This window comes from Pongo abelii, chromosome 3 (assembly GCF_028885655.2).
Source record: "Pongo abelii isolate AG06213 chromosome 3, NHGRI_mPonAbe1-v2.0_pri, whole genome shotgun sequence".
Taxonomy (NCBI): Eukaryota; Metazoa; Chordata; class Mammalia; order Primates; family Hominidae; genus Pongo; species Pongo abelii.
The window spans coordinates 20,375,670-20,391,551 of record NC_071988.2 but is presented as its reverse complement, the minus strand read 5'-3'; the positions used below and the strand labels follow the sequence as shown (position 1 = coordinate 20,391,551).

The 15,882-nt window shown below is 38.2% G+C and overlaps 1 protein-coding gene and 2 long non-coding RNA genes across 6 annotated transcripts in view; 2 read left to right on the top strand and 1 right to left on the bottom strand.

The window, feature by feature from the left end:
* Window positions 1-7,457, bottom strand: part of LOC129059234 (uncharacterized) — a 54,362-nt gene extending 46,905 nt beyond the window's left edge. The window contains exon 1 of the long non-coding RNA XR_010139634.1: window positions 7,124-7,457. This is a non-coding gene — a long non-coding RNA (uncharacterized LOC129059234). The remainder of the gene's footprint in view (window positions 1-7,123) is intronic.
* KCNIP4 (potassium voltage-gated channel interacting protein 4) overlaps window positions 1-15,882 on the top strand; it is a 1,214,435-nt gene that overhangs the window by 652,634 nt on the left and 545,919 nt on the right. Inside the window, exon 1 of one of the 4 annotated variants that reach the window (XM_054553354.2) lies at window positions 7,305-7,872. Within the exon in view, the coding sequence (XP_054409329.1) occupies window positions 7,773-7,872 (100 nt within the window). The 5' untranslated portion in view covers window positions 7,305-7,772. 4 annotated transcript variants of the gene reach the window in all.
* Window positions 10,512-15,285, top strand: LOC129059236 (uncharacterized). Its single transcript, XR_008524997.2, has 3 exons — window positions 10,512-10,848; window positions 10,969-11,117; window positions 14,809-15,285. It is a non-coding gene; the product is annotated as an uncharacterized LOC129059236 (long non-coding RNA).

Below are 15,882 nucleotides of genomic sequence, written 5' to 3'. Positions count from 1 at the left end.
TCTTGTGGAATGTTTCAGAATGGAAGATGACAAAGATGTCCTCAAATATCAGTGTTCAAGATAGTTATTTTCAGTCTGTTTACATTGTTTTTTTTTTTTTTTTTTGAGACAAGAGTCTTGCCCTGATGCCAGACTGGAGTGCAGTGGCATGATCTCGGCTCACTGCAACATCCACCTCCTGGGTTCAAGTAATTCTCCTGCCTCAGCCTCCCAAGTAGCTGGGGCTACAGGCACGCACCATCACACCCAGTTAATTTTTGTATTTTTAGTAGAGATGGGGTTTCACCATGTTGGCCAGGATGGTCTCGATCTCTTGACCTCGTGATCTGCCCACCTCAGCCTCCCAAAGTGCTGGGATGACAGGTGATTTCCATCATTTTTAAGAAGAATAATTTAAAAGCCAAGCCATTATAAGTTTATAATTTCTTCCTATATTACTCATGGTGAAGATGGTGGTCAGCTTCATGGGTGGGTGTAAGCAATGTGTTTTCCTCAGAATTCCACCTCAATTGCAGATGCCCTAGTCCTTCTTATCCATATAGTGGCTAGGAATAATAATAGTATTTGGCTCATTGAGTTTGTTATATGGACATATTAAGATAATTCAATTAGAACAGTACTTGATGTGTAGCAAGAGCTCAATAAATAACAATAACAGCTATTATTTATTGAGCGTTTACACGGTGACAGTCTCTGTTCTAAGTGCTTTGTATGACTCATCTCAGCAATTTGCCCAAAGTCACATGGCTCTAAAGAAACCAAGTGGGGATTTAAACCCAAGCATACTCTTAACCTCTGCATTGTACTGCCTCTGCCATAAATGCGGCTTATTGTCTTTTCACATTATTATTGAAATGCATTTCTCAGGCCAGGCACAGTGGCTCACTCCTGTAATCTCAGCACTTTGGGAGGCCGAGGCGGGCGGATCACGAGGTTAGGCGATCCAGACCATCCTGGCTAACAAGGTGAAACCCCATCTCTATTAAAATACAAAAAATTAGCCAACGTGGTGCACATGCCTGTAGTCCCAGCTACTCGGGAGGCTGAGGCAGGAGAATGGCTTGAACCTCGGAGGCGGAGCTTGCAATGAGCAGAGATCGCGCCACTGCACTCCAGCCTGGGCAACAGAGCGAGATTCCATCTCAAAAAAAAAAAAAAAAAAAAAAAAAAAAAAAAAAAAAAAAGGAAGAAAAATACATTTATTATGTGATGCCTTTGCCTTCTGCTCGTTTTCTTTCCGTTCATTTTGAAGGGCAAAATTTGCTTTCTATTCACTCAATCCTAAGATCCAGCCAGGCTTCTCTTGGATCAAGTAACTGCCAAAGGAACAGAGTAAGTTAAAGGCGGGTCACTGATGCTGATTTTGCGCACCAGAATGGGAGATAGTCTGGAAAATGAGGGGAAGAAACTTCCCAGGAGCACCTGGGCAAGTGATTCGAGATGGGCTCTGACTGTTCTTTCAGGCTCTGGGTAAATTCTCTGGCAAGACTGGGTGTGGTGAAACCCCATCTCTACTAAAAATACAAAACTTAGCTGATTGTGGTGACACGCGCCTGCACTCCCAGCTACTCCGGAGGCTGAGACAGGAGAACTGCTTGAACCCGGGAGGTGGTGGAAGTTGCAGTGAGCTGAGATCGGGCCACTGCATTCCATCCTAGGTGAAAAAGCAAGGCCTTGTCTCAAAAAAAAAAAAAAAAAAAAAAAAAAATCTCTGGCAAGACTAGTTTTCTTCTCCATTGGTCATGTAATATACATTGCCTTTGCTATGAAAAGAAAAACACCACCTAGTATCTACATAGTACGAGCCCAGCGTGATCTCTATAAAGCTGATCTTAGTTCGATTCCCCTACCTGCCACTACCATTAAAGCCTGTCATCTTTCCCTGATCTCATGGTACTTTCCATACTTTCTTAAAAACTTTTACCAGATGCTGCTTTGAATTTCAGGTGTTTTCAATGGCATCTAAAATATTATCTCTTGATCACTGGAGTCAGACTTGGGTTTCAATCCTGAGCTGGATATTTCCTGGTATAATCCAATGAAGCCTCCATTCCTCAATTTCCCCTTGCAAAATGGAGATAGCATTAGTAGCTGCCTCATAGGGTTTACAGAGGATACAGTGAAATAATCCATATAAAGTGCTCCGTGTGCTAGTCTGTCAAATAGTGATTACTCTACACATATGAGCTATTATCATCTAAATTTTGTTTTTAATAGATTTTAAGCTAGTGAAGACTAAGGATTTTTTTTAATTTTTAATTTTGTGGGTACATAGATATATTTATGGGCTACAAGAGATATTTTTGTACAGGTATGCAATACTTAATAATCAGTTCATGGAAAAATGGGTATTCATCTTTTTATTACTCATACTGGCTTATATAGTACCTGGACCACAACTTTAACAATTGAATGAAAGATGAACAATCAGAAGCAAAATGAATGAAGGTTAGGTCTTGAGAAGGCCAACTCACTGGGACTGTGTGGTGAAAGCGTAGAGAAAGTTTGCCCCCTTTCTCCTCTTCTCTTTAAAGCCTTCCCAGCCTGACATAACGTGCCAAAATCCCTTTGTTCCCTGCCTCAGTTCATCAAAGGGCAAACTCGTCTTTCATTTTATAAACATTATTTTTCTTCCAAAAGCCGTATTGCTGGAATCAAAGCAGAAATGGGTTCATTACTGTTAGTTAACTGGTGATTTTGAATAAACTGCACTTTAGGGAAATGCTCTGAAGTGCAAAAGTAAGAGTGTCTCTAATTAAGCACGTTCATTTTTCTGGGGACAGGCAAGAGATAACCTTCATGCAGCAGTAGAGCCTGAGCTGAAGGACTCCCCAACATTGCTTCGAAGAAACTTCCTTAAACGGGGGCACCTGAAACAGCCTCTCACCCTCCTCAGTAGTTATGTGAGAATGCACTGCAGAGAAGAAAATTTTGGCAAACTGTCACAACAGTGTCCCTTTTCTCTCACTACCACTTCATACTTATCTGCTACACACACACACACACACACACACACACAGACACACACACACACACACGGCAGGGACACAGAACTTTCTTGTATCTAATATTAATACAGAAAGGGCGAGAAATCTTTTAAAAAGTCACAATCAAGTGTTGGGTTACTTATGCTGGTGATGTTTGTTTCATTGAATGCTTTGGGTATTCCTGGCCACTGTTACATGAGACACATGGGAAAATGTTATGACCATCAGCAAGCAGCTATCAGCCCCACTGGCTTCAGATGCTTTGGGATGTGGGGGAAATTGACTAGTCCTTCAAAAACCTTTGTTTCCTCATCCATAAGACGGAAATGTAAACCCCTCTCTTCTTCAAAGAGGGGTATTTAGAATGGAAGAGTCTATGTGTTAGGCCCACTGCTTGAAAACGTATGTGCTCCACGGAGATTAAGTATCTTTTAGAAATGTTATTGCACCTAAGCCTCACAACACTTTCCTGAAGGAGGGATATTGGCCTCATTTTGAAGACGAGCAAACCGAAGCTAAGCAAGTTTAAGTAATCCAAATGAGGACAAAGATTTGGAGCCAGTATTTAGGTTTCCTCTTTCTGTTGGATGCTCTTAATATTTCTCTTTTAAAAGGGAATTCAAGGCCCTACAGGAAGAAAATATATTGGATTAATATTTTAGTTTGAATCCATGCTGCGACTTGAAGGTAAGAGTTGCATATGTAGTTAAGTAACTTATTTAGATTGCAGTGTTCTTTTAGCTGAAAATGAAGGGATGAGAGTGGATGCTATCCAAGGTACTTATCATCCACACCAGTGATTTTAAGATATTTTGGGCAGGGCAACCTTCTTGGCTGCCTTCCTCATATTACTTTCATTGTTCACACAGGCAGGAACCACAAATCATATTCACATTAAATGCTGAAGATAGAGCACAGCCAATATGTGTGAGCATGCAGTGCTCATGGCTCACCTTAAAAAGAAGCAGTAGGAATAGGACTTCCTAAAAAAAAAAGTACGGAAATCTCTCAGGCTCCACAGGCAGAGGAGGCACGCTGGTAACAGGAAATTGGGCTCTGCCAGATCAGTGAGAGAGCAGGTAGCTTTTTAGGTGAGAATATCAATCAGATTATTCATTCAACAACCACTCACTCCCTCTTATTCGCCAGGCACCATTCTGCGATTGAGGATATTATATTGAACAAGACAAACAAAAATCTCTACCCTCATTGGTAGGAGTTTATATTGTAGCAATTCTGGCAGAAGGAGACACTTAATAAACAAATATACACACCAGGTGGTGACAATGCTTTGGAGGAAAATAACACTGGTTCAGAGGGTAGTGACTCCAGGGCCAGGTGAGGGAGGTTTTTCTATATAGTGCGGTTTGAAAGGGCCTCTCTGTGATAGGAATTTTGGAACTAAGACCTAAGTCAAGTCACTTATTCATGGGAAGATATGGGGATAAGCACTGCAAGAGAGGGAAATACAAAGGCTGGAGCTAATGACGTAAACATTTAAAAAAAGAAAAACCCTCAGGCCTTGGGAAGAACAACATAACAGCAAAGGAACCCGTAATTTTGACATCCAGACCAAGTGGAAGGACTCTCGCTCTGATGCTCTTCAATAGCTCCTGTCGGCCAGGCACGGTTGCCAGGCACAGTTGCTCATGCCTGTAATCCCAGCACTTTGGGGGTCCGAGGCGGGAGATCACCTGAGGTCAGGAGTTCAAAACCAGCCTTGCCAACATGGAGAAACCCCATCTCTACTAAAAATACAAAATTAGCTGGGTGTGGAGGTGCGTGCCTGTAATCCCAGCTACTCGGGAGGCTGAGGCAGGATAATTGCTTGAACCCAGGAGACGGAGGTTGTGGTGAGCCGAGATCGCTCACCATTGCACTCCAACCTGGGCAACAAGAGCGAAACACCATCTCAAGGAGAAAAAAAAAAAAGTTCCTGCCTACATATGTTTCTCAGCCCCAGGTCATCAACTTTAAATGTGAACACAAAGCACTTGACTACGGACATTCATATATAAGGCAAGCTGAAGGGCTCTGCAGAGTTTACTGTATTAGAAAAACAGAACTCCCTTTTGAGTTCCGAGGTGGTGTGTGTTTAAGTAATATTAATCCTGTGAATGAGGAGGAAGAAAGATCCTTGAGTTTAATTAACTACTAGTTTGGATGCTTTTCATGTTCCAAAGTTACTGGAGTTAATGGATAAAACAGTATGTCAGTCAGATGTGGTAGCTCATGCATGTAGTCCCAGCACTTTGGGAGGCTGAGACAGGAAGATCACTTGAGCTCTGGAGGTTAAGGCTGCAGTGAGCTGTGATCACGCCACTGCTCTCAAGCCTGGGCTGAGAGCAAAACCCTGTCTCTCTCTCTCTCAAAAAAAAGAATGTCACAAAACAGTTGGGGGGATCATTTTGGGTATAACCTTCACCCCTGTGCTGATAAGCACTTGTGCCAATATTTGGATTTTTAATTCATTTAAAGCCCTGTTGGATAATGGGATGAAGTAATGGGTTTTGCATTAAACAAATCAGAATTTGAAGCTTGGTTCCATCATTCACCAGCTGTGTGACCTTGAGCCTGCTACTTAGATTCTCTGAGGCTAGTGTTTCACCTGCAAATCATCATCCCTACTTTTAGAATGTCTAGGAAGGAGCAATGCATTAAAGCATCTGGTGTGTAGTAATCACCTAATCATTGATGACTTTTATTATCCAGCAAACATCTATGAAGTAAGAAGTGCCCTCCATGGAGGCACAGTAGGGACTATCTAGATTAGCAAGGCATGATCTCTGCCCTCTGGCAGCCTACCCTTTAATGGAGAGAATGTATACCCATATGGCTATCATATAATACATCACAAGTAGGAAAAGTACCATAAAAACACAAAAAAGAGAGATTTGATCCAATTCTGGTTGAAGTTTCCATGGAAGAGTTTTAAGAACTTGACAGGCAGAGATGGTGTAGGAAGGTTTTTCTAAATAGAGCAATTTTAGCAAAGTCTTGGAAATGGAAAAGCCCAGAATGAGTTTGGGTGAAGGAAGCTGAGCTGTCAGGTAGAGTGTATCGACAGGAGTAAGACCACTGAGGTGCAATCCTCAAGGAGGTACCGGATCATGGAGAGACAAGGATGCTCTTCAAAGGAGCTTCAACTTTGTTCTGTAGGCAAATAGGGAGCTATGGAAGGTTTCTCATTAAGAGAATGATAAGAGGAGGACTGCACTTCCTCCAGATTGATTCCTCTGGCAACCCAGCAAAGTCTGAGTAGAGCATGGAGACACTTGTGAAAAACACCTGAGGTGGTAGTGATTGAGCACTCACTCTTTTCTAAAGGTGTCACTCATTAATTCCCTCAACAGAGTGATGAGCTAGGTGCTATTATGCCTCTCTTTATAGATGAGGACGTTAAGACACAGAGATGTTAAGTAACTTACCTAAGGTCACACAGCTAGTAAGAGATCCCAGCAGTCTGTCCCTGGAGTTCATATTCTGAACTTATACTCCACTGCCTCAAAAGCCAACCCCAAGTGAAGGATGCCTTCATTCTATCCTGCTCTGCCTTTTTGCCTCATCTCTTTTGCTCTCTTCGGTCCTCAGCCTGTTCATCTATGAAATAGGAGACTTCAATTGGCTTTCTAAGATGCTGTCTCTCTCTCGTATTTTTTTTAAATTCTGTATTTCATTGTGGAGCTAATCTATTTGGGCAGTGTTAGGAGGAAAGAAAAAGATGAAATAGTTGTGCAAGAGAGAGACAAAAACTTCCGCTTTTTTTCGGATTTTTTTTTATTCTCAAACTTTTCCTGGCTCCAAGTTTACTTAAATCATTATTTATAAAGGATAGAAGGACACCTTAAATACTGTATATATTTTGGTGTATTGAATGGTATGAGGTAGTGCATAGGAAGTAGCTGCAAAACTCTAAAATACTATGCAAATATGATGAATACTTATTAGTTTATTATTCCCATGCTTCGAAAAGATATGATGGTTACTACTCAAACCAGGATATTAGTTCTCAGTGACTGAGCTTTCGGATAAGGTGACTCACGGAAAAGAAAGTCAACATTGAAGGACTCCCTTAAGCCTCGTTTCAATCTGCACTCAGCTAGTTGGGACAAAATACACATTTGGATTTTCCTTACTGGTCAACAATGTTTCTGAAACAGCTGAATGCAAGTTGTCACTCCACCTCTCAGCGTTTTCAGGTTTTTCTCCGTATTTCAAGGTGCGGTGCTCTGCTCCCTGTCTGCAGCAGGAGTCCAGCCCTTGCTTAGGTTCTCTTGTTTCCAAGGCAACTGGCCGGCCCAACAAAGCCACTGGTGGCGGCGGCGCGGGCGCGCAGAGTCCCGGGGCGCAGAGCCATCTCCGCCGCGCCGGGCCTCATGTTTCCTCGGGACGTTCCTGGTGACCTCCTGGGTCCTCGGGTGATCTGCGCCGCGACTTCATGCGTGGCTCTCTCTCTGTGCAAGAGTGATAATGAGGAAGCCGATAATTCCGACAGGCCCGACTTTATCCGGCTGCTACTTCTGGCCTCTGCTACAGCAGACAGGATGAATGCATTTTCTCTCATTCACGCCCTTTTTCTCAGCCTCTCCATCTCCATCTCGTCTCCTTTCCCTTCTCTCTCTCTCTCTCTCTCTGTCTCTCTCTCTCTCTCTCTCTCTCTCATACGCTCTCCTCCTCCCCTTTCTCCAGCAGTAGCCTTCTTAATGTAGTTTAATGGCTTTACAAAGAAAGCCAGGCAGAGGAGCACTTCTCAGTGGCTGTGGTCGGACCATGACCTAGCTGACCATGAACTTGGAAGGGCTTGAAATGATAGCAGTTCTGATCGTCATTGTGCTTTTTGTTAAATTATTGGAACAGTTTGGGCTGATTGAAGCAGGTTTAGAAGGTAAGGGAGTGCTTTTTAGTGACTTCTAAAAATTCTCTGTTTTGCAATGAAAATGTCTTAGGTGAATGTAAGAGGCACCTGAAATGAGATCAGAGAAATGTTACTCTGGGATGGACATGAAGGAAGACAGGTTTTTCAGGGTAGCAAAGATTAATGAAATAAACTTTTTGTAAGTTGCAGTAATGTTTTCACAAGAGAATGTTAAAACTAGGAGAAACACTTTGGATCAAAAATGTCAGAAGAAAAACTGAAGTAATTAAGGGTTTATAATGGATCTACCTGCTTATTTTGAGAGTATTTAGTCCGTACTGATGTTTGATTATTTTATCTAATACCTCCTTTTATTGTATCAGCAAATTTTGTTTGGGTATATTGTGAGATCACTCATTTCTTGCTATGCAAATACATTGATCAAATGGAAATAAATAGACATAATTTCTTATGGTCTGAGGTTGGAGCCTGAGAATGACAGGCTTTTCATAAGGTCATCTGGAGAAGTGTTTATAATGTTACCTATTTTACATACTAACAGAGATTCTAAGGGGAAAAGACTCTAACTCATGTAACAGACTTTAACATAGATTCCAGATAGCCAATTGTTTTTCAAGTATTGCTGTTTATGTTCATTAGAGGCTCATTCTCCTGTTCTCCTTATCAATCACCTCTTTGTTTAAACAATACATTTTGTATTTGCCTTTATTGTTTCCTAAATTAAATGTTTTTCTGGGAATCTGAGTAAATTTACATTATAATTTTCTAACTGCTCAGAACACATTTTGAGAGTGTGTTTGCATACAGCCAGTCATTGTTTCTCTAAAGTTGGCAGAGCAATTTTTAAAAGAAGCTCTAGATGATGTTTGACGTAGTTATGTTTAGATATTTTCCTTGCTTCAAATTTTAAACTTAAGTAAAAAGGAAAATACATTATAAATGTATTTACATCCACAACTAATCCAGCCCTCCAGAGAATGGCTGCCACAGTGTAACATAAATGAGATTGCATTTACAAATAGCAAACATCAAATTAAAATAAGTGTGTCACTCTGATGTAGGTTACCAGAAACCTACATTTATAACTCATGGGGCGGGGGGTGCAGGGCGCAGGAGGCGGGGGATGGTGGAGAGCTGGGTTTGTTTGTTTAATTTTAAAATAAGTTGCAGAATGCTTTTGTTAGCCCTCTCTGATGGAAGTATCTGTAGTTCTAGAAAGAGGATAAGTTCTAAAATCTAGAAGTGGCCATTGCTGTTTAAAATTGACTTCATGTTGTACACTCTCATGAAACCAGTAACTTGGTTTGGCTTCTCTGTTCATTTGTGTGTGTTATTTTCCTTGGCAAATGTGATTGGGGTGTCCCATTTTAATGAATTGGTTTTTATTCTCTGTGAGACTGACAATTCATGGAACAATCTCAGAATTCCTAGCTCTGTTGAGGGACTTGTTTTATCTCATTTCATGGATGTTGTGTAGTCATTCTTCCAGCTTTTGTGTGGAGGGCTTTGACTCTGGATTTGGTGATGACACCTACTCTAGTATTAGTTCTGCTTGTTTCAGGAGCACAAATATTCCCTCTCCCGAATGAGAACTTGTGTTTCCTTCCTCTAAGAGCTGCTAACCTCTATGAAGTCTTTCCTTTTTATTATTACTTAAATTCAAAGCTGTACTGATTTGTATGAACAATTTCTCTCTTGTACTTTACGTTTTACAATATCAGCATTCTCCAGGACAATCTTGGACTAATACTATGGAGAGAATGCACTACCTCAGAAACTTTAATATGAACTTCATATATGATTTCCAGTGATTGTAAGGAAGTAATTATAAATGGTAAAATGTTGATAACCACATTAAGGAAGAATTATTTAATGTGTAAAAGTTGATGGAGTTAGAAAGCAATAGTGTTTTTAATTTGGAAGTCTGTATAAGACAAATCTCCAAAGTAAATCTTAGAGTGAGAAGTCCTTTAAATCAAGATTTAATTTGGCTAAATACTTTGCTAGCTGGAGATAAAAAACAAATGAATAGATTGATATAGCTCATTGTGTGTAAAGTCTATATAGATCAGAATGTGTGCACTCTACAATTACAGCCTAATTTTAATTAATAAAAGGATAAGCAATGTTTATTATCAAGCTAGCATCTTCATAGTTTTTTTCTGAAACTTTCTTAAAAAAGCAGTACTGATGCTCATTTCATTCAGATTTCTTTTCACCTAAGAGTTCCTTTCCTCCCGCACCATTTTGCATGTCTAAGTTCAGAAGATAATGATTTATTTCACCTTTCTTATTTCTTTCTGCTCAATTGTCCTATGAAAGAATTTGAATATTAAGTAGAAAATCTTGAACCTAGGTTAAAGCCTTATGAGGATGATTGTGAACTTTTTCCCTAAATCGTTAAACCTCCTTGTGTAAACATACAACTGTTTTATAGTATACATGATATTCACAATGTAGTTTTTTGTATTATTATATTTGAAATATGCATATTGTTCTGAAGGGCATATAAAATATGACATTTGTATAATCTAGTTATTATTTTGCTTTTATCTATGTATAGAATACATGTACTTCAAAATAAATTGGTAATATAAAAGTCTAAATTATTTGTATTTGCTTATCTTTAAGTGCTTTGAGTTCTTCTTCATTGTGGAAGACTGGGGATTAGGTCCTTGAGTCTTGGGTCCTGTTCTGATCTATGTATGATATTCATGAATACGTAATACTACACAGAGATCCATGTCATATGTTTATAACCTAAGAGCCTAAGAGTTACAGTTAGCAGGTAACATTCTTTCTCCTGAGAATATAAAGTAGTAGTTGGAGCACAAATGCTTATGCCTCCTCTGCTACTCTCTTGCTTTCTCTAACCTTGGATTAAGTCACTTTACCTCTCTAGTTTTCTAGTTTTCTGAAATGAGAAAACTGGACGTGATAATCTCCATGGAACTTTCAATTTCAAAACTTCAATGAGTGTAACAGGTAATTAAAATTTGAGAATTTATGTAACACATATCGTTTACCATAAAATAGATATCAGCGGCCTATTTTGGAATTGATATACAGTATAAGGTTAGACTAATCTTTCCTTCTCTTCCATAGTGGGATAATTCATCATACCTCAGGGAAATATTGTATTTCAAAAGAATAGAGAAACGTCCTTTCCTGTAGCTCTAGAATTTGACGTGTGGGGCTGCTGTTTCAGCCATCCTCGTGATACAGTTTCTCGAAACTTAGAGTTTCAATAACAAGTAAGCACATCATATTATCATTTATTAACTCATTTATTAACTTTTTTGGTAATTCCATTAAAATTTATTACATTTTCTTTTTAAGAAAAGTAATCTTAATGCCGGTTCAGTAGGCATGAAAATAATAGTGAGAAGCAGATTTCTAAGGATAAAACACAATACCAGTGGCCAGTGTTTTAAATTCATAGACTATCTCTACTTAGTGGGGAGTTTAGGAGGCTCCAGAGTTATGCTGGTTTGGAATACTCCCAAAACTTCACAACAGTAAATTGCCTTTTTTTTTCAACTATAAAAATGAAAGTGGTTTTCTGTTAATGCATTCCAGGGAGAAATTGAATCAAAATTTTAATGGCAAAGCAATTTCATTATCTCTATATGCAACACTGGGCTGTGAAAATATCTACTTTTCATATAAATATGTATTAAATTATGCTGAAGCAGTTACTGAATTAAGAAAGAACCATCCTTCTACCACCCTTAATAAAAGCAAAATTTCACAAAAATGCATTAACACACATGACTTGAAAAAAGTCACTGTTATTAGTACTTATCTTTGATAAAAAGACAAAAAGAAATCAACTGGTAATCTAAGTCCTTCTTAGGATAAGGACTAGGCTGTCTTTTGTATTTATTCAACTCACTTTATTTAGCAAATATCTGTAATACTGTAATACAAACTTCCCCAAGAGGCTTAATCAAGGTATTAGCTGTATACACAAAGATGGATTTTTAGAACCCAAGTTCTTAATTCTACAGTGCTGTTGACAGAAGTGGGGAAGTGCAGGATCTGTCAATAAATTGGGCAAACTGAAAAACAGCACTGATGGTGTGTTCAGACCATGATGCTTAATAAGAACCAAGGGGCTAGAGATGACTAGGAGGGGCTGATTTCCATCTCAAATAGCTTAGTTGAAATTCACAGAGTCTTGTTGTAATTCTCCCAGCATTCTGGTTCCCCCAATGCAATGGCATGCCAACGCTTATGTGTTTTGGGGTATCAGAGAAGTCTTTGTAAACTGTAAAGTTTAAGAAAGATAAAAATACTTTATATTAGAAAACTTAAACATACAATCTTTTTACACCATCTGGGAATAAAATAAAGGGAATACATATACCAACTTTAGGGTCTCTTATGGTTCATCTCTTCTTATTTCAAGAACATTAATGCTAAAAGGGGACTATTGGAAGAAAAAGATTTAGTATATTCAGAGATTACACTCAGAGGATCTAAAGTTATTTAACTTGGATTCTAATCACAGCTTCACTTATTATTAGTCATGTGATTTTAGACTATTACTTGACTGACATAATCCTAATTTTTAGCTATAAAATGAAACAATTATAAATAATATTAATATCTCTTTATTATCACCTATATGTCAGACATGTTAAACAGAGTATAGTATAGATATATTATTCATGTAATATAGTATAGCATGGCAATATCTTATTTAATCTTACCATAATCCTTTGAGGTAGGTAATCACTTACACTTTAGACATAAGAAAACTTAGACCTATAGAGTCCACTGAATTTGGATCAAGGTTACTCAGCTAGTAAGTGATAAAACTGGAATTCAAACTCAGTCCATCAGACTCCATATCTTATTATATAATTTTCATTTCCTAAGCATTATAACATCATGGCAACGGCTAACAATTTTGCAAACGGGAGAAAGTGTTAAATCAGGCATTCATTAATGGCTTTCCACAAGGCTTTCTTGGAGGCATTCTATGCATGAAATACTCTCAATCACTTACATTATTTAATAAGCATAAGCATGCCTACCGTACTCTTCTAAACACAGTAAAAGAATATTATAAAGGCACTATGTTATAAATTAAACAAAATCTTGTAACATGAATAAAATCAGCATTAAGTTTCAGTCAAATCAAGTGCACACTTTAGTTGGGATCTGGGGTAAAATTTGAAAAGAAAATAGAAATGTTTATTCTCAAACTGAGAGTCGATCTGTTTTGCTTTGGGAGACAAATAGGATTGCTGGAAATAGATGGGGCAGAGAAGGGCTGGTGACTTTGGAGAAAGGAGGAAATTCAACATAAGATGCTACTGAGAAAAAGTGAGACCTTGAATCCAGGATGACTGTTATTTATGAAAAGGTCTGAGATGTATGGGTTGGGTTGACTGAAGCATGGATGAAGGCAGTAAGATGATCCATATTGGAGTAATATTTTGAAGTAAGTGCATCCAGCATGAATTAAAGCATGACACAAGCATCAATTGGGTTTTAAGGCTTGATGAAGATGGTTATCAACAGAAAACACACACCCCAGCCTTTCTCAGCAAGTAAAAAACAAGAAGGAACACTGATGGTTCTAGTTATTGAGAACAGAGTACAAGGGAGGGAAGAAAGCTTACCTTAGTTCAGAACCTGTATGAGACAAAGAGGGTGAAAAAAGTGTTGCATATGCCTCACCTTGGAATTATCATCTCAACCATGCAAGACTGAAAGTGATATTTTGATTTTGTACATGAATAAACTAGAAGTTCAGGGAGAATAATAACTTGCTTAAGATCACAAGGAAATAAATGAAGGAGTCTAGATTAATTCCAGTATCTTTATTGTAGCGCCAATCCAAAAGGCATTCATTGTGACTGCACAAGATAAATATTCCAAAGTAACATAAAACATAGAGATACATAAAAGTCATACACAGTATGAACTTCTCTTACAGAATATGCCCATTAAAAAATTGTATTTAAGAATCTGATTCATTTTTTTTTGTTTCTAGTTCTACGTAGAGACATTAGTAAAAGCATAGGTACTATGGTGAACCCAGAAAAATGAGGAAGAGGGAAAAATAAGAGAAGATATATCAGTAATTTACATAATTGTAGCTCTGATTTATCAAGGTTTCATAGAACAAAACATCCTGCAGAAACTGCCAGTTTCAAATTGATCATCTTATAGATAAGGAAACTGAGTCCCAGAGAGATGAAATGACCTAAAAATGATTTGTTATTGACAGAACTCTTTTCTGCAAAGAAAAAGCTAATGAATTATATTCAGAAGATAAACTTCAAACATAACCTGTTTCATAAAATACTTATTCAAATTGTAGCTCTCCTGTTATTCTGTTTATGGTACAAGAATTTAGGGCCGAGTGATAGTGAAGTTGCTTTTTGGCGTAACTTTAAGATTAGTAATAGGTGCCATTACAAAGAACTATCAGGCTGAGGGATTTAGCCATAAATTGAGGTGTTTTTCACCTCTATGACTTGTCTGAATACGTTTAGTAATACTGAGCCATTACCATCTGGTAGCCAGTTCAGATACCCAACAAATGAATTTTTGGAAGGCCAAGGTCCTATATCAAATATATATGTCATTGATTGATTGGGTTGGGTTTAAAACTGGTCTGGTGGCTATTTGTTACCACAATCAAATAACAATTATTCATCTCCTTTCCAAATATATATATATACATATTTGATATAGCACTTGGCTTACCAGAAATTCATATATTTATACACACACACACACACACACACACACATACACACACATACTTATGTATGTGTATATGTATACACACACACACATACATATATAAATATATACACACACACAAATCACAAGGGCAATTACCTTAATTGTTCAACATGCCGATTATTAAATTCTAAATTCTGTACCTTCCTAACTGCTTGCTTTGGTGCCACCATCCCACAGATGTCTGCCCTTACCTCTCTGTTTGAAATTCACCCCCACCGGCCAGACTGTTCATGACAATTATTTGAAAAGCATTTGATTAGGTAAGTAGACTAATCAACAAGACAAATCTGGCTCCTGGAATTATAACAAGTGTGTGTTTCAGTTCTCTTAGGGAAGCCATAGAATGTAGAAACTAAGAACACAGACTCTGAAGCCAAAATAATTGGATTTAATAATAATCCCAGCTGGAATACACCTTGGCTGTAGGCGTTGGGTAAGCACTCCAACCCTCGGTACTTCAGTTTCTTTGTCTGCTAAATTGGAATAATCATAGCACCTCCCTCTCCTGCTTGTTTTGTGGATTAATATAGTTGGTATTTGTATATGCTTAGAACCCTGTATAGGGTTATAATAAGTTATTTGGGTTTTGCCATTATAGCTAAGAACCATCATCTTTCCATCAAAAAAAAAAAAAAAAAAAGAGAGAGAGAGAGAGAGAGACCACAGCTCAATGCCTGAAACCAAAAGTTGCTTCATTGCTTGGTAAACAAGTGAGAGCTGTGCTTGTAAGATGCTGTCACTCAAAATCAAACACTGCCGTTTCTATATAGAGTTTTAGGCTTTCCAAAGCATGGTTACTAATGCAAAATTGTCATTGATTGATTGGGTTGGGTTTAAAACTGGTTCTGGTGGTGACTTGTTACCAAAATCAAAGAACAATTCATTTCTGTTCTTAAAACTAGAGTACAAGAACTTTTTCATGGTAAACTACAATTAAGATTATCTATTGAGAACTCCCAAGTGCCAGCTACTGTTCTAGACACTGGGGATTCAGCCATAAGCAGAACAGATAAAGCCTCCATTCTTGCAAGTTCATCTGCTGAGTTTTGAGATACAAACTGTAAATGCTACAAAAATAAGAATCAGAGTAGTTGTAGTGGATTTCATTCATTCATTCATTCATTCATTCATTCACTAACTGCATGTGCCTCTATTGTGGTCTATATGTTGTCCTAAGCACAGTATATGAACACAGTTACAGAGCTTGAGAAATTTATATACTATTGGGGAAGCAAGACAAAAATATAAATA